Raw genomic sequence first — 23,456 nt, forward strand, 5'->3', positions numbered from 1 at the left:
TGTGTCTCGCATCAACACCTGCTTTATCAGGTTTCTATCCCCACACAAACACTTGAAATGAATGTTGAAGTCAGTCAGGGCGAAGTTTACGTGGCTGCTCACGGTAAAGTGTAGACCAAGCTGCTATCGATTTCAGCCAGCATGAGGGAGGTCCTGATAGGCCTCTGACCAGTTCTTCAGAAGCAAAAAGCCAAGGACGGGATGCTCCCATACTTAGAATTTACTTTGTAGGTACTTACTTAGCAAATAGTAGCTGCTTTATCCAGTCCTTCTTGAAGTATTTCTCTTCTCCCTATTCTATTAAAAAAAAGTCACAGCTACAATTGCCAGATAAAGAAATAATCATTTTATCGTGCATCTCAGACTATGCCATGGGGATGTCACAGTGCCAAGGAGCCTCGTATAAAAACTGGGGGATGGGGTGGGCAGCAGATAGGGTAGCAGCATCCAGAGCTGGGGTTTATCCAGCTCTGGCCTTAGAGGAACACCGCTTTTGCCTTGGGACAAGAACAGTGGAGCGTGGTTCAGGTAGGATGTGGACTTTATGGCTAGTTTCCTGGGTCCTGTGTGACCCAAGAATGGTGAGCTATATCAGGCCTGTGCCAGCTCTTTGTATTTGAGACAGTTTGGAGCTGGACAAGTCTAGTGAAGTTCTTTTCCTGTGGCTGTGGCTTCCTTTGGCCTTGGCAGTGGTTTTAGCCTGTGGTCTGATTCACCTAGTCACAGCCTACAGAACTTAGGGAGGGTCAGCTTGGGGGAGACAATGCCCATCAAACCAGTAAGTAGCCTCTGGATGGGATCCTTGGCTCAGCATTCTCTGAAGGGGCAGCTCTCCTACTTGCTTTGTCTGGACCTGGCTCTCTGTGTGTGGGGGTCCTATCTTCCCTGGTGCTAAACTGAGTCTACCAGAGGAACAGTGGGCCCAGCTGGGCAGCTGTGGGGACCCTTGGTCAGCTCAGCTTTCATCCACATCAGAGACAGCCTGCCCAAGATTATCCCTGCATTTGAATGTGGTTCCAGCATCTCACTTGGTTTTGGCTGCCTCTCCAGATGGACAGTGAGCAGAGAGCTTGGATGGGGTCCAAGGGTGTTGACCCTCTTCATGAGGGAGCCAACCCCAGGAGGCACAAACCACAGGCCCAGATGAGAGTTTGTGCAGGCCTAAGCCCATATTCGGAATCCTGGGTTTTACCCAGTAGTAAAGACCTTGGGATTTCAGGGTCCCAAAGGGGAGTCCAGAGCTGAAGACATCAATCCTGGAATCCTGGACATGGGGACAACTTGGAGACCAGGCTGGAAAGTCTGAGGATTGATCATCCAACTGAGAAGCAGTTGGGTCTGTGTGTATCCTGTTCACAAACACTTGGTAGGTTCTTGACAGTTTGGCTGGTGTACTGGGCCAGGCACTAGCTACTGATGCTGTCCCTTAGGGAATCTTGTCCTTATTGTACTCAAGACCTTGGGGATCTGAGGTCCTGGGGATAGAGAAGCCTCGGATTCTGAGATCTCATTAGTCAGCCCTCCAGCTGCTCCCCCTTTTAACTCAGCCTCTTATCCCTCTGCAGCCCTGTAGGCTCCAGTGTGGTCGGTCTCTGGCTCTTATAGCCAGAGCCCCTGTCCCATTGCTCAGGCCCAAGGAAACCTGCTGTATCTCTGCCTTTGGATACAGGGACCAAGGAGGGGCCTGGTTTTTCCTCTGCTAAGGTCTTGTGGGGCTAACAGACATGAGTACCTATTGTAAAGAGGACATGTGCCTCTGTGTTTGTCCCCAGGACAGATGTGATTGCCAAGGGAGATACCCCAGAACAGGGCCTAGGCCATAGTGTTTGCTCAATAAATTTTGTTAAGTGAATGAGATAGCGTAGGTTGGAATCTCTTTGCACAGCCCTTTCCTGTCTCTCTCTGTGACATTTCCATTCTCAGTTTCACAGAGGACAACACTGTGAGCGTGACTCACACAGGGGGTGTGACTTGCTGGGCCCAAGCTAGGATCTGATCCAGGATGACCGCCTAGCCCTGCCTAGGAGAGTCCAGTTGTAGGGACAGTTTTCCCTTCTGAGGAGGAACCAAGGCAAGCAGGCCTTGGGTGGGCATTCTTGCCCCTTCCTCACCTGTGTGCTTGCCTGGAATCTAGCTGCTCATGTGAGGGCTAAGAGCCCTCGGCCTTTGACCTGGTATCTGTCCATTCCCTTTCTAGAGACTTTAAGAGCCAGGGTTACTAGCGGTCCCTGTGTATACATGGGGTGGAAAGGTGCAAGCTCCCTTATTGCAGGTGATATGAATTCCACCAAGATGGAGCCTGCCATCCCTGCCATAGGGCCATCTTTCCCTGGATGGTGGGGTCCACAGTCACTCCGTGTTACCCACGTTTTAGTCTGTGTGTAGAAAAATGGACACCAACAACAGCTGAGTAGTCAGCAGTGGTCAATGTGGACAGCCAGAGGCATCAACAAAGTCCCTTTGGTCAGTGGCAGCCACACACAAAGGCTCAGGCTTGGGGAGGCCCTGGTTGGTGCCCTTGGGGTTGCCTTTCTTCTATTCTTGGCAATAAATAACTTGAGGACCCAAAAACCAAACCAAACCAAAACAAACAAACAAAAAAATACAACCAGTATCTCTTGGGGGAGGTGGTGGGAGACTGTTTAAGTTATCGGCCTTCCCTGGGCCACGCGGGTGGTGCTGGGCACAGGCGGGCACAGTCACCGGCACGTGTGCATCTCCACAAGCCGCTGGCACTGCCGGCACTTGACAAAGCAGCACCAGTGGAACCGGCAGCCGCAGCGCTCAGCCAGCTCCACCTGTGCTGTGTGGAAGCCGCGGCCACAGCACAGCAGCTCGCAGCCATCGATGGCCTTGGACGTCTTGTTGCACGTGCGGCCCCTCGTGCCTAGCACTCCACTGCGTATGTCCTGCTCACAGAAGTCTGGACTGGGCTCCAGGTATACCAGGTCCTCATCCGTGTGCGGCTTGAACTGTGCGTTTCGTGGCACCAGTGCTCGGGAGGAGCCCACTCGACGTGGCTCTACCTCTGTGGCACCATCAAACTTCTCCTTTAGCGCGTGGCCAACCTGGCGGAAGGGCGGCACAGCTCGCCAGCATGTCTTTACCTCGCAGGAGCCTGACACCCCGTGGCACTTGCACTCCACCCGCATGTGTGTCAAGATGGCCTGTAGGGGAGGAGGCGAGAGGGATGATCAGGGACAGTGGAAGAAGGGTGGGGGAGGGCCCCTGGGGATCAACAGGTGGACAGGAGGACTGATGCACAGTCAAGGGGTTCACTGTTGGGCCTCCTTTCTATAAACGTCTACTGGATGCTCTGCTGAGCTAGCAAGCAGTGTTGGGGACAGAGCAGTGAGCTGCTGCCCCTGCCCTTGGGCACTTGGAGTTGCTGGAGGACACAGTGAAAGGCTGTGTTCTGGAAAGCATTTGGTTGAGTGGTAGATGACCTGATGGGGAGCGCAGTGCTGTGCTGAGTCTCCACAGGGACCTTGGAAGTAGACATCAGGAAAGCAGACTGTGTCACAGGTAAGCAAATGATGTGTGGGTGGACAGGAGGGTTCGAATCCCAGTGCCTCTGCTTGTCAGAGGCCGAGACAGGATCCTCACAGATATGAATGGATGGGGTCACCTAGACTGCTGTATAGCACCTGCTTTCCCCACTACCAACCCCTGGCCGACAGTGGTGCCTGGTGAGGGGACCAACCTTTCCAGAGCAGCTGTGGGGCTATTTTAGGGACTCTGCCCGTGCAGCCCTACCCCACAGGGACGGTGCCACTCTACCTTCCTGCCAGCCTCGTTGTTGTGAAGGTTCATGAGTGCCCGGCTGGAGGAGGCCCCCTTGCTTCTCTCCCGTACGTCCACAAAGGACTGTGAGAAGGCTACGCCATAGGCGATGTTGTCCGAGCATCCTGACCACTGGAAGCCTGGGGTGCAGAGGGCATAAAGAGTGCTGGGGTCAATTTGGGCTGGGGCTAGGCCTCTGCCCTCCCCTTTGAACATCTGTGCTTACCCTGTGGGCTGACCCCGTGCACTGTCCGGTCACAGCCACACTTTTCCAGCTCTCCACTGCTACATGCCCTTGTCACTGCAAAGGCCACACCTGCTGAAGAGATGGCGTATACAAAGGCCGCCTCCCGGGTCCCTGTGGGAGGCAGAGGGAGGCAAGGGCTAGGTCCTAGGGCACCACATTGTGGTTCTCCTCCTGCCTGGGGATGGGGCTGGCTCTCCCCAGCCCACAAAGTCCAGAGAGGCCACAAGACGAGGCACATGCCTCGAAAGGCCTGTGAGCACTGTACCGAGATCAAACACGCCGGAACCACTGCAGGGAGCTAGTTCAACTTTAATTCCAGAGAGCAAAGGCTCACGCTCCTTGGAGAGTGGGCAGGGGGCTCCAAGGATAGGTATACATAATTGGTTGGAATTAGGCACTTCAAGGATACTTGATTTGCTTTAAACAGAACGCAGAACGCTCCTATCATATGAACGGAAACACAGTGCCTAATTATCCTATAGGCACAGGGAGGGGAGAGCTAGCAGGGAGCTATGTCAAAGGCCATATATCAAATGTAGTTAGGGACATCTGAAGTCAGGTAGAGAGCAGGAGGCCCTGCTGAGCTTAATGCCAAGCTCAGAATGGCTATCCGGACTGGGAAGACTGCAGGGTCCTTCCAAAACCACGTCTACTTTCTTTGTAGAAAGGGAAAGGTATATGAGTGCTGCCAAGTGGTGGGCACCAAGGAGGGACACAGCAGGTGGGAAGCCTGCATACCAAGCACACAGTGGGTCCTTGTTCTGATCCACCAGCAGCTGAATCCTCTTTACACGTGAGGACCATTGCATCCTCCAACAGCCTGTTAAGGCAACAGCTATGGTCACCCCCATTTTACAGATGCTTGGCAGCTTGTCACACAGCACGTGGCCGAGCCAGCAGACAGCCTGGCTTCAGCACTTGATCACTCAGCTCCTGAAGAATGCTGTTCTCACTGTCTCCTCCAGAAGGCAAGGGACAGTCATGTTCTTTTGTGACAGTCTGGGGGAGGAGAGATGACTACAGCTCGGAGAAGGGGCATAGCCATACTGTCACTCCAGCTCTGCCCCTCTGTTGAACCAGTCACCAGGCTTTAAGCTCCCGTCAGGCCCTGCCTCAGGCTGGTCCTGCAGCTCACAATGTCTCCCACTTCCCTAAGACTTGAAGAACAAACTACAGTATTGACAGCTCCTACCACTAAGCCCCTCCTGCTTACCCAGGGTAGGAGGGGTATTTCACACAAGCCCCCTGCCCCTGCTGGCTTGATCTGTTCCCAGTGTCCAGAGAGTAGCCAGTAGATTTTTGGAGGGGAGGAGTCTTTCGTCCCAGCCCCACCATCAGGAGGTGATAGAATCAGGAGTCTGTAGCACAGGTCTGCCCGCCCCTCTGCAGTGGTTGCATCTTCTGCCCATGGCTGCTCAGCAATTCTATTTTGGTGTCGGCCCTCCTCCCCTGCCTGAATGGATGTGTTTATCCTCCTAGGAACTGTGCCTGGGGGTGTAGCTGTTGTGGAGTTGCTTTCTGGGGGTGAGCTGGGACAGCGTGTGAGCCGAGCGTGCATGCTGGCTGGGTGTGTGACCAGACAGCGGGCCTTGCTCCTATCCAAGACCCTGTGAGGGCCTCTGTGTGCTGTGACTGTCCTTCTGTCTCTCGATGCAGGGTCTGTGTCCACAGGAGTGGTGGGGGCAGGCTTTGGCCCCGTGGTTGGCAATTACCTCTACGACACCCAGGCCTGTGCTCCCAGCTGCCCTGGGGAGCAGTCACCATGGTCAGATGAGAACAGTCACCTCCACTGTGCCAGTCTGTGGACAGAGGCAGCCCAGCCTGGGCACTGGAGTGGGCGGCAGCTCAGCCCCCAACACTCAGGACACCCTGTTCTTGGTACAGTTCTCAAAACAGGGAGTACCACCCCCCCATCCTCTCCACTGCCCACTCTCTGCTTGGCCATTTTGGGCCTACACTGAGGGGCTTGGCTGAAGCAATGGAGCTCCAGTCTGGGATGGAATCTTCTCCAAGCTAATTGAGGTTAATAGCAGGCTCATGTTGGTTGGTTTTATGCTGTGGCCGCCTGAAGAGAGACAACTTCAGTTTCTGGTATTTCTGGTATTTCCAGGCCTGAACCAGCACAAATCTTTGCCCCAAAGACCAAGGGGGAAGGGAAGTCCCAGGAGATGGGGCTGATGGGACTGGTGGGCAGCCTCAGCCCTCTGCCCTGGGAGATCCCTTTGCTTCTTTAGCTGCTCAGGCAGTCCTTGCCCAGCCCTGGATCTCATTCACTTCTGCCCTCTAGTGCCAGTGGTTCTTGGGGGTGGTACCAGTCTCTCTGTGGGGTTGCTCGGGAGACCACTGCCTCATTTTCTAAACATCTGCTTTGTCTGAGGTCACCATATAATATCTTCATTTTCTGAGTGACTGAAGGAAGAGGTTCTCCAAGACCTTACTAACCAAAGCTACAGCTCACAGAGAGCCTACTGGGTGCAGGTGTTGTCTGAGCACTTGGTAGATTAGCAATATGATAGGAATAGATGCTTGTCATCATTTTATACAGGGAAGTGGGGCACTGAGTGGCCAGACAGCTCATCCAGTGTTACCCAGCGAGGCTGCGGAGTAGCTGCAGTTTGAACTCAGCCTTTTCTTACGGACCCTGTGTTCCAGCTATCTGCCTTCAGTAGTGTGGCCCTTGCAGGAGGACCCAACAGGACTTGATTTCCTCAGAAGCTGTTTCGTGGCAGAAGGACATTGTGGTGGGTCTGGGAGTGCTGTGGTGTGTGTGGGGAGGCACAGACACTTCACGCTGGTCATGCTGTAGCTGCCAGAGGGAGGCAGAACTCTCAAGCGCCCACCCTGGAGCGTTCTTCCCTTTCCATCCTGCCAGCTACCCTTCCCACATACACAACTTCCTTCTGCTCTCCCCCTCTCCACCGCCCAGAGTTCTCCAAGACTTGGCTCCACAGGTCTGAGTCCCAGGGGTTCCTTAGGTTTGCCCTTCAGTGCCATTTTTTTTCTGAGGGGCTGAAAGCTGCCTGGGGTTGGGGGTTCAAAGTGGTCCTATGGGTCCAATAGCAGTTACTTCTGAGAACCAGTGTGGGCAGGGGTCTCCCTATGCACTGACCCCTTAAGGACTCACACAATCTGAGGTTGCTCTCTTGAAAACCTAAGGCTTGCCTCTGGGCTCTTCAGCAGCAAATGGCAGAATGGGGATGGGAGTAGAGTTCCTCTGACTCGAGGCTTGGGGAGTACGTCATGGCAACATCTCTCCAGATGGTGGGAGGGAAGCCAAAAATTCAGCAGAAAGGCGCTGAGATTGGGGGAGAACTGGCTGTGGTTGAGCTGGGTTGGTGAGCAGGAGCTGGGTGTGGTGACCTTTGGGCACCAGGGGGGTGTCCAGCAGAGGCCAGGGAATGGGCACAGCTCCATCGTTGCCCTACATACTGTCCAGGATCTCAGCAGGTGGGCCCTGGATTTGTCCCCACTTTCTAGGAAGGGCACTGAGTTACAGAGAGAGCACAGACCTTGCCCAAGTTCTCCTAGCTGGCAGGGCCAGGATCTGGGTCATCACTACCCTTTGGCTCCCTCAGACTTCTCAGCTGTGACTTGGGGATGACATAAGAGCTGCTGTGAGGATGATCTGGGTTAGATAGCACAGGATAGGCCAATGAATGACACTCCTTTCTTCACTGGCTACTGTCTGGACCCAAAGGGGAATCTTTTCCTTCCTTTGTATGGCTTGAGGTCACTGCCTCAACCAGATAAGCAGAAGGTAACCTGCTGAGTTCCCTTCTTGAGAGCTGGAGACAAGAGGCCTGGCAGTTTGTAGTCACTGCTGAAGATGGTGGCCCCTGTGAGGCTGGCCCGTACTCAAAGTCACTGAGTGGCAGCAACAGCCCTGAGAGTTAGGCCTGAGACAGGTAAGGACCCAGAGGAATGAAGTCACCTGCCCCAGGTTTGCCTGTCTCTGCTGTCCTTCAACTCATGGGCCTCCAGAGCCAGGCCTATGCTCAAAAACCAAATACAAAATGGAGGAAGGTGGGTGTATGGAATGAGCTCAGATATATCCCCCAGATGTGGCTAGTGTCTGCCTATTGTGACTGGCCTAGCCTTAAGGTGCCTTGACTTAGCTCTAAAGGGACAGGATGCTTGACCAGGCCACTCAGACTTTAGTTTAGAACAGTTTCCACTTGGCCTTGCTGGGTTCTTATGTCCCCCAGAACTTGGTGACAGGGCTAGCTAGTCCCTTTTTTGGCTCCTGCCCACAGGTGAGAAAGGCAAACCTGTTCCAACAGGTTCCTGAGGTCCCTCCTGGCTTCAGGATGGCACTCACCAATCATGCCCCCCTCTCCTTGTCCTTTCAAGTCCTTGTCCTGATCTGCTGTCCATCACCAGATGGCACCCACTGACTGTCCTCCACGCCAGGTTCGGAGGTATGCCAGGAGACAGGTACTTACTTGAGCCGTCACTGTTGCCTGGGGATGCAGTGATGGTGAAGGCGGGATGGGCAGGGAGTTGTCACACTTCAGTGTGGAGGTATAAAGAAGCAGTGTGACACACATGGTTTCCATAAAACAGTGTATAGCCAGATACATAGTAGTTTTAAGTCTGCTATACTAAAATGTCCAGTGACTCTAATAATGAGTATGTACACCCTGCCACTTTTTAATATAAATATGGAATTCTACGAAAACAAGAAAAATAAAGAACATAGAGCCTGCTTTACACCTAAATGTCACCCCAGTACTTGGAAGGCAGAGGCAGAAAGACTGCCAAGTTTAAGGCCAGCCTGGGCTACGTAACAAGCTCAAGGCTAGCCTGCCTGTGTTACAGAGTAAGACAATATCTCCAAAGAAACAACAGAGGCATAGATCCCAGAGAGGAGGGCTGGGGGAGAAGGAAGAACAGGGTTGGTGGGGGCTGGTGGAAAAGGGATGGCTGTCTTGGGTGGGGGAGGACACAGCATATACAGAGGCACAGACGGGTGTGACAGCTCAGAAGAGAAAGCCCTATTGGTCTATCCACCAGGCCCTCTAGAGGAGTGGTTCTCAACCTGTGGGTCATGACCCCTCTGGGGTCGAATGACCCTTTGACAGGGGTCCCCATCAGATATTCTGCATGTTAGATATTTACATTGTGATTCATAACAGTAGCAAAATTGTAGTTATGAAGCAGCAACAAAATACTTTTACAGCTGGTGCGTATGTGTATGTGTGAGGTCACCACAACATGAAGAACTGCGTTAAAGGGTTGCAGCACTAGGAAAGTTGAGAACCATGGCTCTAGAGGATGCTCTGAATGCTCACTGTGTGAGAGGGACTTTCTGAGAGCAATACCTATAGGAAGGCTGGCTCTGGGACCTCACCAGTACAGCTTTGGGCCCTGGGCATCAGCAGAGACTTCTCCACCGGACTGCTCATTGGGTAGCTGTCTCTTTCTCAGAACAGCACAGTCCAGCAATGCCAAGTGTGCTCATGCCTGCCAGCCCCTGCCAGCTCCTGGGAGAATGGCTTCCAAATTTCGATGACAGTTGGTTTCCAACAGCATCCAAATGGTCTGCCACGAGCCCAGCAGCCGAGGATGTCTAGGCCCACAGGTGCCAAGACAAAGGTTGGCCCAGGCAACCCCTTCCTGCAGCTTGAGCGAGTCAGAGGGCCCCATCGAGTTGGTGGCTCTGATGTCAGCTTCATGCTCAGGAGGTAGAAAGGCAGCTGGCTTTCAGCATTCCCTGGAGGGCCGAGGCTTGACTTCAGTGCCTCAAGGAACCTTCCAGTTCCAAGGAACCTCTGTTGGGCCCTGGCTCGACTCTCATGTTACCAGTCTCAACTCACCTCCTTGGGAAAGCCTTTCCAGGGCACCCAGCATCAGCCAGGCGAGCCCTCCAACTTGCTGTTCTGTTGCCCCTGTGTTTACTGGTAGTGACGGTACAGAGCTCGCCTGGCGCATGCTCAGATCCTGCCCCTTTCTAGTTCTGTGACCCTAGGCAAATTCCTTAACTGCTCTGTGCCTCGAATTCTGCGCTTGGCATGCAGAAGCCTGACGCAAAGGGCTGGCAAGTTTAGTGGGGTGCTTCTTACAGTCCTTAAGACAGTGCCTGACCACAGTCAGCACTGCAGGTACCCCTGTCTCAGCTCCTCCTGGGCCCCCTACCCAGCACTGTGATCATATTCTTTATGCCCTCGCTCGGGCTCTGCTCTGCTTCTGCCCCTGAACCATCTTAGGGTGTCATCTGAGGTGCCTGGCCCTAGAAGTGTTATTCCCTGGACACCTGGGGCTGCACACAGACAACCCACACTTCCAGAATGTTCCCCACCTCACCTTGTGTCACCACTTTGCCGAAGACAGGCAGGGAGTCCAGTGTGGAGCAGTTCCAGCGTCGATTCCGGAACTGGTACTGGCACTCCTCAATGGCCAGCTGGGCGCCACGGCGCACGGAGTCCATCACCTCTAGGTTCCGCTTGCACATTTGCACCTGCCTCTGGATCAGGCCTTTGAGCTTCTCGCACGTCTCCTCTTCGGAGATGCTGCCCACTGATGACAGCTTGGCCAGGTACCTGGGGACAGGGGTTGGGTGTGATGCACAGCCGCCCTGATGGCCACTTTTCTCTTCCCACACCCATGGCTCAGGGTGCTGCCTCATGTCCTGGTGTGGGGTATGTGAGCCTCCCCTAGCTCTCAGACCAGTGGTCAGTATGTGAAGTCTGACACGGGCCTGAAGCAAAGGGCAGGGAGCTTGTCCTGTTTACCGAATGAGGGAATGACCAAACTGAAAGGCACGGAGGAAGTCTTATATGGGAAAGTTTTACTGTCATGGTAAGAGCTAATTTTTTAAAGTTATTTATTTATTATGTATACAGTGTTCTGTCTGCATGTACACCTGCACTCCAGAAGAGGATACCAGATCTCAGTATAGATGGTTGGGAGCCACCGTGTGGTTGCTGGGAATTGAACTTAGGATCTCTGGAAGAGCAGCAGTCTCTTAACCTCTGAGCCATCTCTCCAGCCCAAGAGCTAAGTTTTATGGAACTTAATTGGACATAGGGGAAGCCCTTTACATTATTTGAATTAAATCATCTCAGCAGGCCTCTGTTTTTTTTAAACATTGATTGACTGATTGTGTGTGTGCATATTTGTTCACATGGATGTGTGTATATGTGTGTGTGTATGTGTATGTAGATTAGTGTGTGTACATGTTTGTATATGTGTGTGCGTGCACTTGTGTGCACATCCCTGTAAGGTTAGAGGTCAACCTTGGGTGTTCCTAAGGACCTAGCAAACCTTTTACTTCCTTTTCCTCCTCCTTCCCCCCCCCCCCCAGACAAGGTCTCACATGCTCCCTGTATGACCTCACTACATAGCCAAGGGAAAACCTTGAACATCTTCCTCCACCTCCCCAGTGTTGGGATTACAGACATGCGACATCACACCTGGAGCCTTGTGTGTGATAGTTGTGCATGATCTACTCAGGCTGAGCCCCACCCCCAGCCTGAGCCCCCAGTTAAAAGGGAAGAACATGTAGGCAAAGCCAAGTCGTTGCCTTGCATTTGCAGCCGGTGAGAGTTAGAGTTTAATTTTGTTTGATGTCATAGCCGTTGCTAGATTTCGAGTGACTTGGAGATTGACGGCTTGGCAGAAACAGCCAGGAACAAAGCATGCTGGGAGGGAGGCAGACTGGGACTCTCCATCCACAGAGATAGGCTGGTAGCATCCAAGTTTTGCGAGTCAAACTAGTGGGTCAGATTAGTGTTAGTTCTTGAATCTGACTGCATTGGGAATCTGTCTGTGGGCTCACGGAGAGCTTGGGTGTCTGGGCCCCACTTCAGATAGTGTCAGTGTGCCCTGAGCTTTGGGCATATCTCCAGGTGCAGTGGGAAGCCACTAGCCTACACAGTAGTCTTGAAAAAGTATCTGTGACATTTTCTACCAAGTCCCAGAAGGCTCAGCCTTGGACATCCCTGGCCACACTGTCCTTGGCTCCTGGAAAGGAGTTTTTCTGCCCACCCCCTCACCCCCACCCAGCTGTAAGGTTGGCTCTGGCTTTCCTTATCCATACTGTAGTCATGGCTTCTATTCCAGGGAGCTGCTGTGAGGACGGAGCATGGTAAGGTTTGCTAATGCGCCTAGCTCGGCTGGGTACATCTTAGGAGCTGTCCCAGGCAGCACCGGTGGGCCAAAGGAGATGGGGTAGTCTTAGAGCCAGCCAGAGCAACCGACCCTGGCATTCATTCCCGGTCTTCCAGGACCCCTTTCAGCCCTCACTGCCTCTGTACCAGGCCTGGCTTTTCACATAGGTTCTGGGAATCCAAATCAGGTTCCCGTACTTGTACAGCAGGTACTTTGCAGACTGAGCCATTTCCCCAGGTCCTGCGGTATACCTCAGACTAGCAGAACCCTGACCGATCTGTGTAGGAACCCGAGTGTCTTGGAAAGGAGAAAGGTATGTTAAGGGCCAGGAGAAGGGACCACTTGGACATGACGAACCTGGCTTCAGCTCTGCCTGGGTGCTCCTAGTTTCCCTTGCCAGGTGAAGGGGGTCTTCTGCAGAACCACACCCCACGAATCGCTCTTGGCCTGCAGGGGGCGCCAAGAGCTCAGCTACTGGCGGTGGGCCAGGACTGTGTTCAGAAGCTGAGCGTCCTTCCTTGAAGGGTCAAGAAGTTGAGCCTACCATTGGATATTTTCCTGTCTTCACTCAGGCTAGGTCCCTCAGAAAAGGCTGTAAAACCCAATCCCTCTAAGACTCTGGGTCATGGATCTTGCCTAACCTTATCTAAACTTCTTTTTCCCCTCCCTGTAAGCTAACCAGGTCAGGTCCTGCTGGATTGGGCCCCACCTGGCCTCTGGCGAAGGGAGGCATTCAGGGATCGAAGTCTCCAGCTAGAAGGAACAGGCGGGGTGGCCTGGCTGAGCCGTCAGCCCATGAGCCCTGAGCCCACCAGTGCCCTTCCATCTGGAGCTGGCTAAGGGCGAAGTGAGCTAGCTGGTGGTGTGGCCTTCCCCACTATCAGAGTTCGAGTCCTTCTGTTGGCAGAAGAGGGCCTGCTGATCCCATGCCACCAAACGGGAGTGATGGACTCGAGGAACTGAGCATTCCTCCCTCGGACTCTGAATGTAATAGGGAGACAGGCTGATGTGACAGTGGCAGGGACACTGCCTGGCTGCCATAGCTGTGAGTCACCGGGACGGCATCCAGGGAGATGACGAGAAAGTGCCTGTGGCAATACCAGTGCCCACCTCCCATTCCTGCCTTTACTTGGCACAACAGCTGCCCCTCCCATGTACGGGAGGCCTGTCCATCTCTGCTCCCGCTTTCTGAGACCCTAGGGGTTTTTCTGGCAGGTGCCAGAGCTGGCATAGGTCAGAGAGGGTTGGCACCCCAGTCCTCAGAGGCCATAGCCGCCGCTTGTGCCACATGCTTGTCCTGGAGCCTGGCAAGTACCTGACCTCATTTCACAGACGAACAAAGCAAACTGAGGCTCACAGAGGTGAAGCGATTTGTAAGTCTCACATCTATCTAGCAGCAAGTAACTCTTAGCAAGTCTCTCTCCGGCTGGGGATCTGCCCCGCTGGACAGCTGGAGCACTGACTCCACAGGCTGTGTCTCTTCAGCCTCACATAGGGCATGGCACATCGAAGGTATTCGCTAACGTCTGCAGCTAGGGGGCTTTGTCCTGGTGCTCTCTCACCCCCATGGACGAGTATATAAGGGAAGGAAGCGACAGGAAGATGGGGGTGGCCTCTGTGGTCCCTCCCAGTGCCATACGGTGGCTCAACCTTTCCCCCAGAGACACGTGTGCCATTCACTGACCCGGGAGCTGGGTCGGGCTCAAATATCGACTGCACAGCCGTTTCTGGGAGAGGCAGAGCCAGGGCCTGACGGGTGTCGGCTGCCCCTGGGCTGGCTGTCTGGGGCTGACCATCCCTGCTTTTCCGGGCCTGTTATGCTGTCCCTGTTTAGGCTTCTTCCTGCTGTTGCTGAGCACAGGCAGAGCGATTTGCCACCTGCTGCCCTGGTTACCCAGGACTCCAGCCATGGCCGTGCCATCGATCAGGTTACCCCACCAGCCCAGGCTGCCCCTGCCGCAGCCTCTGGCCAGCTCGTGCCCAGTGGGTCCTGCAGGCTCCTCCCCAGGAGGCCCTCCCCTCTGTGCCTGCAGCCTGCAAGGAGGAGGCCGGAGGGCCCTGGCCCTGCCAGGGAGATCAGATCCTCTCAACCACCTGCTGTTTTCATTAGAAACTAAAATTAGCTGGGCTTGTCCCAAGCTTTTCCAGGTTTGCTTGCTTTTTTAAACAAAATATACAAAATCGAAGAGGCTAATCCACACCTCTGTGGCTCCTCCCCACTGCTCCCTTGGACTCTAGAGGAGAGGGGCCGGGAAAGAGCGGCCGTGGTGGGGAGCCAAGCAGGTCAGTGGCACTGGTCCTGGTTCTACAGTGTCCAGGTGGGGGCTGGGACACCAGCCCAGGCCTCTCTGCCCCCTCCTTTTGGCCTCCCTGCCTGCCCAGGCCACATTTAGAGACTCCTTAGGAGTAGTTGTGCCCTCCATACCAGAGAGGCAGGAGGCCAAGTTGGCAGGAGGGCGTACCCGAAGGGATTGGTGTGTGAAGCAAGGGAGGCTTTCACTAGAGGATACAGCTAGGTGGAAGCAAGGGGCCACAGACTCCATCTGGGGCAGTGTTCTTAGGGACGGGGGAGGGATGTGCAGCTCCCGGGACCCTTGCTACACAACCAACCATTACAACTACTTTGGGTGACTGCTGTACTGACCTCCACTGTGACCCTGTCCCGGAGACCCTTGTCTGTCCTCTGTGTAGGCAAACGACCTGGGTCAGACTCCTATCTCTGTGTCACTCAAGTCCAGTCAGTGAATATCTTAGAGCCTTGGACTCAGTGTGCTCATCTGTGAAATGGGGAGGTAGGCCTTATCTGTGGCCCTCCCTGCCCTTCTTGCCCTGTACCCTCTGCTGCATGCAGCTGGACCTGTGCTTGTCTGTCTTTGGGCCTTGTCTGCCCTCACAGAGCCAGGCCTTGGCTCCATTTCAGCTCTGTGCCCTTCCAGGGGAATGGTGAATCACTTTGGTATGATTTGAGCGGTAGGTTTTGGAGAGAATGTCCAGGTACATTTTCAGGGCTGGAAGAGCAGTCCCCTATGCCCTAGCTTATCTGTTTGACACTTCCAGGATCGGGGGGGAAGGGTGGTGAGGAGAGAATGCCTCCACAAGAAGACCAAGAGCCGGGGACTCGGGTCCAGCTTAAGTCCCAGCGTGCCGAGGGAACTCGGAGACTGTTTAGGGAAGGAGAATGCCCTGAGTGTGGCCCCTGCTGCACCTGTCACCTGTGTCATCACTCAGTAGTCACATGCTTCTGCATAGCCATGTCTCCAGAGCAGGGCACCCCTGCCCGTTATCTCTTCCCTCTAGGAGAAGGCATTAAAGCTCCAAGGCTGGTCGCTGGGGATCAGGACTTGAAAATGGGGCATTCTGGCTCCTGGGCCTGGGGGCAGGCTGCTTAGGCTCCAAAGATGGTCTGGAGCTTGGAGGGCAGGACCACTCAGTGTCGTCATCAGACCCCGACCTGAGCAAGGCGCCCTGATCCTCCCCTGGACGGATCTGAGGCTTGTATCTACAGCAGGGACACTGGGGTACTATTGGGCCTGATGGCGCTGACGTAGTGAGGTCTCCGTGGCTGCGCAGTGCAGTGTTGTCTGTGGTCTCTGGAGCCTCCGAATTCACCGGAAGGAGCTACCACCCCTGGCTAGAACTTTGGAGAGCGAGCCACAGGGAGATGCGTGGCACTTAAGACACTCTCGGTGGTTTTTATTTGGGGCGGGGAGGGCGCCCCTGTTGTGCCTCCTCCCCAGATTGACCTGACTCTGAATACCAAGGCCAACTCTCCTAGGCCCTGTGTTTGTTTTCTCAGTTGGAGGGAAATGCTGCCCTCCTCTGGGGCCCACTTTTCCTGTTTCCTAGGGTCTCTAACTCCTCTTACCCCCACCCTCGGAAGACTCAGTCTTCACCCTTCTTTTTGTTTATGTATGTATGTATGTATGTATGTATGTATGTATGCATGTATGTATGCATGCATCTATCTACCATTTTATCACAGTCTAGGGAACTGAAGCTAGGACCTCACACATACTTCGCAAGCATCCTACCACGATGCTGTATCTCCCAGCCCACCTCCTTTAAAGACAGTGCCATGCCGCCCAGCTGGCCTTGAACTCACTGTGTAGTTGAGGCTGGCCTTGAACTCCTTGATCCTGCTACTTCTAGAACATTCTGTTCCTGAGGGCTCCTGCTCCCTCCTTCTAATTGAGGGGTCTGGTTTCTTTCCTCACTTTCCATTTTCCATCTTCTAGAGGAGCAAGTTGCTGACATGGGTCCAAGAAAGACTAAGACCTGGTCCTGGATGCCCCCCTGCAACCCCCAATACTGTGCAAGGATGTAAACATTTTTCTTTTCTCCCTGAGTCAGGTGTCTTCCTGGAGTGAGCGGGTGTCAAGTTTAAGGTGCCCTTTGACCTCAGCTTGTCTCTGATTTGGCAGCAGAGACCCTCCCAGTTCTGTTTAGATCACCAGAGGTCCTCCTGTGTTCCCTGGCCACCGATACATTGAAACTTCTTTCCCAAATGGCTGAGGGAGCCCGGAGAGGAGAGTGAGGAGATATGAGGAAATCCCTGAGGAGAGTCCCAGTACAGACTGGCTGCAGTTAGGGTCCTCTGTGGTCTAACCCAACAGGGGCTGTGACTGAACTCCTATCTGACAGGCAGGCGGACAAACCTGGGCTACTCCCATGCTCCCGTTCTCATCAACCACGGGGTAAGTTTTAAGAAGGCATGAGACTCGGGCTGGAGTTCCAGCTTTACTATGAATATGCTGTGGGCCTCTGAGTCCAGCACAGACGGTGCCCGTGCCAGTGGGTGCTCGACATGTTTTTAAGGGGCAAGCCTGCCACTTCTTTGTATGGTAGCTCAGGGTCCCTGAGACCTCCTCCCCCCAACAGTGATGCCTATGAATCACCCTTAAAGCTGGGGGTGCCAGGGCAGTGAGGTACCATGACTCACGAGGGAGAGCTCCGCTATCTACAGCTTTGGGAGAGAAACTCGTGGGATCCCATCCTGGAATTGTAGGGCTGCGGCCGGGAATAGCGGCCCTGCAAGGCAGAGGCTTCTCCAGGCGGCATCAACAATCCCCTGCAGGGAACAGCACCCCCAAGGTTGCCTGTGAGCTGTCGAGGTGGGAGGAACCTCCCTAGGACAGGCGCAGGATGTGTCCTCCCTTCTTTCCTTGCCTCTCCCCTGCTCTCTGTGGAGACCGAGTCCCTTCCAGGAGCAGTAGGGGGTTCTGACTTGGAGGAGAACCTTGAAAACATAACTTGGTTTCCACTTTGCCAGAAAATGGGGGAGGCTGAGAGGGGCTGCAGGGGAAGGGGGACTGGCGGGTCACAGCAGGGAGTGAGCTTCCCCTCAGGCTGGCTGAATCACTGACGATGCAGCTCTTGGGACTCAGAGATAAAAGCTGGCAACCCTTGTGGAAATCTGGGAAGCAACTGTGGGTCGTGGCTCAGCTCCGCCTCCCAGCTGCTTGCAGAGGAAACCAGGAGCACCTCTTGCGGGCAAGCTGGGAACAGAGGGGTGACCGAAGGGGCCAAAGGCGGGCTCTGTCCCCCTTGCCAGCAGCTCCCTGATCAGTCTGTGCTTGGTTGGTTCGGCCTGGGCCAACCTTCCTCCCCCAGGAAAGGAAGAAGAGGCAGAGGCTTGGGCCCTAGTTGGGCGAGTTTCAACAGGTTTGGGGAACACTGTCTTGTCAGATACTTGCTGAGTTGCTCAATGGCTAATCCAGGGTGGAGGGAAGAAAGTCTAACCATAGCAGACAGCTGGGTCCCGGCAGCCGCCTGAGCAAACCCCTCAGGCAGAGCCTGGTCCTGCTTCCCACCCACCCCCACCACGTGGAGAGGTGGGAAAGATTCAGACTGGCTGGTGGGCTCTGCTCTAGCTAGTGAGGAAGGGTTCAGCCTGTGGACCTCCTCAGGGCAGGGCTTTCATATTACCTGAGCCTGAGGAGAGTGGACACTGACTTTCCTCCTCCAGGGCTCCAACCCTCAATGACTGAGCTCCTGTCTCACTCATTACCACTAGTGACCAAGTACTAGCATGTTTGTGCCAGGTACTAGGAGGACATTCAGAGGCGCATGTGCCACAGCATGACCTCACAAGCACCAGAGGCCACATAACCGTGTCATATAACCATAGTAGAAGGTGGTCACGGTTCCATAGGTCAGAACTTGAGACGTGGACTTGGTTCTGGGTCTGCTTCCTCCAGGCCTCTGAGTGGGGATGCAGCCCACACACCTCTGCTCTGGGAGGGGAGGGCAGAAGTTAGGATAGTACGTGGAAAGGGCCCGGAACATCCATTCACTGTGTGTGCTGGGGGGTGGGGGCACGGGTGATGTCTGTGGATGCTGGGTCTTCAGCTGGCAAGGGGTGAAGTGTGTGCTACTGGCTTCGAGTGAGTAGAGGCCTCACGTGCTGCTAAATATCCTCAGGGGCCGAGGGGGAGGGGTCCCAGTGTAAGCCGTAAAGTGCTCAGTATGTGTTAGTGACCGTGACCCAAAGTCGTGGGAGAGAGGGGACCAATGAAACATTCCTGGGGGAGAGGGGGCACGTGTTCACCGTGGGGCTGGTTCTACCCAGGTCTACCAGGACTGGAGAGTCACACCCCACTCCACTCGTAGCCTGGGGAGTCATACGTCCCCACCGGGCAAACAGGCATGTGTGAGCTTGGCTTGAGGATGCACACCTGTGCAGACTTGGAGCCGGTAGGGTACTTGACGCCTCCCTTTACTCCCCCGGTGGCACCGAAGTGTGTTTCCGGTAACAAGCCTCAGGCCAGAAGGATGCCCACAAGCCAGGCTGGATCTCCTGGCTCTGGGACACTGCTGAAGAACGGGGAGGGGACACCCTGGATTCCTGTCTACGTAAATCTGTAAGGATCTGGACAACACTATTTGGGGCTTGGGAGCTCCCCAGGTACCCATTTTTTTTAATCACCCCTATAGACAGACACAGTTCTGCAGCTCTGTGGCAGCGGAGCCCAGCCTCTAGCAGCTGCCAGGGCGCCCGTCTCTAGCAGCATGCCTGGCCTTGTGCTTTGCATGTCGCATGCATGGGCTTACTCCTCCCGAGCACCACTGTGAACCATCTGTGTCCTCGGGCACTGCTTTACAGATGAGAGGAGGCACTAGTCCAAGGTCCCTCGGCAGGGTGGTGGCAGAGGTGGGTAGAAGCCCTAGACTGTCTGTCCTGGAGCCCCAGCTCCGAGCCACTCTGTGGGCCTGACTTTGAGTCCAGCAGGGGTTTCTTTTTTCCCTCACTGAGGTTCTGCTAAGGCCCCTGCTCAATGCATCGCTTTCTGCTCTTCTTTAGCTCTTCCTAGTTCTCCCGCTGGGGGTTCAGAACAAGCTGCCGAGGCCAATAGCCCAGAGGGAGGAAATAGCCCACTCAAAGCCACCCAGCATGTAGTGTAGAGCTGTGATCTGAGCCCAAGTGTCCCTGACCTTTTGGTGTAGACTTGGTGCTGGGGCATGACTCAGACATAGCTTAGTGGCAGGGCAGTTCCTTGAGGGCCAAGTGCAGGCCTTCTACCATGGATGGTACCCTCCAGCCCTCCTTCAGTGGTGGGAGCTGCACAAGCTGCCACCTTCGTCTGTAGAGCAGACACTAGCCTGCTTAACAGCATCCAGTTCCTCTGGGCTTGCCCAGGCTTGGGCTGCCCAGTTGTCCCAGCCTCAGGCTCTGTCTTCCCCAGTGCCTGCAGACAGAGACACCCCTGGCTTTTCCTCCAGGCTATGCCCTGAGACCTCAGACAGCTATCACCCACCCTGGAGAGAGGCCTACCTCTAGCTCCACCTGGGCCTTGTCCCTTGGCCCAATGCTGCCAGCTATCCTTTTGAAGCTAGGCCTTCAGCTTGGCTCATCCCGTCTATTTATTTATGGTTTTCAGGACAGGGTTTCTCTGTGTAACCCCATCTGTGTAGTTCTGGAACTTGCTCTGTAAACCAGGCAGGCCTCAAACTCAGAGATCCACCTGCCTCTGCCTCCTAAGTGCTGGGATTAAAGGCATGTGCCACCGCCACCACCACCGCCACTGCCACCCAGACTTTTACTATTTATTTAATTGCATGTGCAGGTGCGTGGTGGTCAGAGGACAACTTTGCAGGAGTCGATTCTGTCCTAGGGATGGAACTCAGGGTGGCGGGCTTGGCAAGTGTCTTTACCTGCTGAGCCCTCTCAATGGCCTTTGGCTCACCCTTGGAAAGACACAGTGCCACCACCATGCCTGAATGGACAGCTGCCAACCCAAAGCTGTTGCTTCTGGAGGCTGACTTGGGTCAGATAGCTCTGCCATTTACTAGCTAAGTATCTCTGGGTTACCTCTGTGGCCCTCCGTCTTCTCATCTGTAAAATGGGTTCCAATGTAGTGAGGATTCAGACAGGGCGGTGGATAATGAGCATGGTTAGGCCATTATTCTCCAGCCTCCAGGCTTAGGCTCTCTACTCTGCCACGGAGCATGCACACTGTCCTGCCCATTCCAGCTGCCCCTTCTCCTGTGTTCTTGTACCCAGACCCGAGCTTCTGGGAGGCTAGGTTGTGGCACCTGTTTATCTGGGGGCTAGTCCTGTTTCTGCGTGAAGATGGAGGTGTTTAGGTACAAGGCAGTACCCTACTTACAAGTGTGTGTGTGCCCCTGGGGTCTCTTTCCCTTCAGAGGCTCCAGTTTGGTAGGCAACTGAGAAGTCCCTTCCTTTTCTCTCTTTGAGCTGAGCAGAGGGACCCCTGGCTTGAAGCCCTGGCGGAGCAGGAGCTCACCCGGTTGTCTAGAGCAGGGCTGCATGGCAACAGGAGCCATCACAGTTGCAAGAGAACAGGTTTGCCAACCTCCCCAACCCCAGGCCTCCCCTCCTCACCCACCCCCCACGGTGCAGGCTCAAGGCTCAAGAACTGAGCTCTGGAATTCCCCATGCTTTGCAAGACCCGAAGCTGGGGCAGCCTCCTTGGCTGGGGACCGGGGCATGGTGGACACGGCTGAAGGTGGGTGGCGGTTCTACCTGGGTGTACCGGGTCAACTTCAGGACAGCCTCAGGCAAGAAGTAGATTATCATTGACTGGAGATTAAAGCATCCAGGTTCAGTGCTCGGCTCCCTCCCCTGGGCCTCAGTTTCCTCATCTATAAAGGGAGCTAAAGAGCCAGGAGCTCTGGAGGGCCCTTCTGGGGCAGCTGTTTCTGTGCTTGCTGCAGGCCTGGCTTACACACTTCAGTTCCTACTTGTTTCTTTAGTTTTTTTTTTTTTTTTTATTATTATACTTGGTGCTGGGGTAGGTCAGATCCACTTCTGGTTCCCCCGATGCTCAGACCTGTTTTACAGAAGCCGGTCTCCAAGCCTGTCTATTTAAGAGGTAGCTCCAGAGACCCCAGTCCAAAGCAGTTCCCTTCCTCAGGTCTGCAACCCAGGCCTCACTGGGGGAGGGGACAGCACACAAGAAGTGGAAGGGGGTGGTGGTAGCGCCCTGGTTTCTGTCCACTCTGCCATTGCCCCTCAAGCGTTCATCAAATTAAGACCCCAGGAGAAACAAAAGCTCAGAAGCCTCTTCGGGCCTCCGAGTCTCTAGCTCTCGGGACAGCTGGGAGAATTCCACATCACCTCAGTCTCCTAAGCTCTGGGTGGCTCCGACCCCAACGAACACACTCCTTTCCAGTCTACAAGTCCCTGGCTGGCCACAATGACCTCATAGCAACAACCATTGGACACTCAGGGCAATTTCATGGGAGATATTTGTTCTTTGGTCTTGATGCAGAGAGAATTTTTCCTTTCCCACTGTCTCCATGGAAACCCCAGCTGCACTGTTGGCTACCCCCCTTCCCACCTCGTGCTTTTCAGATCAATACTGCAGCTTGGCTCCCCACTGGCTGCCCACCGTGGAAGGCGGCAGAGCTCTGGACAGGAGAAGTTGGGGCCAGGGTTAAGCCCGGGCCATAGGGAAGTGTCACTGAGGAGGGATGAAGGAGCCTAGGGTCTTGCTCCTTGTTCTCTTAGTCACTAGCTCATCTCCTTAGCTTTCCTTCCCAGGGATCCTTCCAAGCGCAGACCCGGTCAGGGAGAAACACTCAGGTCACCAGTGGTCACCACCCCCTTCCTTCTTGACCCTTGGAGGTGGATGGGGGCTGCCGCCTTCCTTATTAAAGGTTGGGAGAAGTTTCTTCTTGCCTCAGGGATCAGCGAGGTCCGGCCAGAGCCAGCCTGCGGGCTCTCAGAGGCTCGGCGTCCGGCCCTCGACTTCTCCGTCTGGCTCCCGCCCCCCAAACAGAAACAGGTCCCTGCACGCCTCCAGCTCAGCCCGCGGCGCGGCTCGGTGCAGCGCGCGCCCAGACTCTTCGGGATCAACGTGCTATTATGCCCGAAACGCCTTCCCCACAGTGGGCTTCCTCTGAGACCTGTCAGCCTGTGGGTTTGCGCCTCGCACCTCGCACCGCTCCGGGGCCACCGCCCAGCGCTCGCACCCACTCGCTGTCTTCCAGCACCCAGGGCAGCCTCCCGGGCAGACGCGCTGCCAGCCCTGCTGCCCCGGGCGGGGAAGCCGGAGCCAGCTAGCAGGGGTCCCGGGACCCCCGGAGGGAAGCCGGGACGGTGGTGGCGGCCGGCAGAACGTACGGGCGGGAGCGCGAGCCTCGGGGCCCCGTGGCCGAGACACCTGCCGGGAGCCCCCTGCACCCCGCGGCCCCGGGGCCCGCCCCGCCCCGCCCGGTCCCCAGCCCGACTTACAGCCAGTTGCTCGCGGCGGCCGAGAACACGGCGAAGACGAGGAGTCGCAGCGAGCGCAGGCACGAGCGGGGGCTCATGGTGCCACGGGCGCCCGGCCCCGGGCAGCGGCCGCAGGGCTCCCGTCGGGGCGGCAGGTGGGCGCCGCGCGGACGGGCCGGGGCGCCGGGCCGGGGCGCGCGGCGGGGCTCAGCCTCGGAGCAGCCGGCCGCGCCGCCCGCTGCTGCGCCCGCTGCCCGGCGGACCCGACTGTCAGCGCCGCCCCACAGCCGGGATGCGGCGGCGGCGGCGGCGGCGGCGGCGGAGGCGGGCGGGCTGCCGGCGGGGCGGGCCGGGGGCGGGCCGAGGATGGGGTTACCTGGGCGGGTCCAGCGGCGCGGGACAACCCCCCCCTACGGGGGCGGGCCTGAGCCCGCGGGACGGGGCTGCTCCTGGGGGGCCTCCCCGGCCCTGCGCCCGGGCGCGCTCCGAGCCCCAGCCCGCTGCAGGCAGTTGGGCCAAGCTAGAGGCGCGGCGACCCAGCTGCTGGGTGTCCGCCCGGGGCCTTAGGGACGGGGCGGGCACAGCTCCCCCAGCCCGCCGCTGCGGGCACTGCAGCGCCGCCCTGGCCGCGCCCCGCGGCCC

At 55.7% G+C, this 23,456-nt stretch overlaps 1 protein-coding gene across 1 annotated transcript; it reads right to left on the bottom strand.

The window, feature by feature from the left end:
* Positions 1-323: 323 nt before the first annotated feature.
* Positions 324-23,084, bottom strand: Wnt4 (Wnt family member 4). The gene is made up of 5 exons (XM_021630820.2): positions 22,836-23,084; positions 10,334-10,569; positions 4,010-4,141; positions 3,781-3,923; positions 324-3,167 (listed from the first exon to the last, which is right to left on the bottom strand). The coding sequence occupies exons 1-5, from the start codon at positions 22,910-22,912 to the stop codon at positions 2,700-2,702; spliced, it is 1,056 nt and encodes a 351-aa protein (XP_021486495.1). The 5' UTR covers positions 22,913-23,084; the 3' UTR covers positions 324-2,699.
* Positions 23,085-23,456: the final 372 nt, after the last annotated feature.

The sequence above is a fragment of the Meriones unguiculatus genome, chromosome 3 (assembly GCF_030254825.1).
Source record: "Meriones unguiculatus strain TT.TT164.6M chromosome 3, Bangor_MerUng_6.1, whole genome shotgun sequence".
NCBI lineage: Eukaryota > Metazoa > Chordata > Mammalia > Rodentia > Muridae > Meriones > Meriones unguiculatus.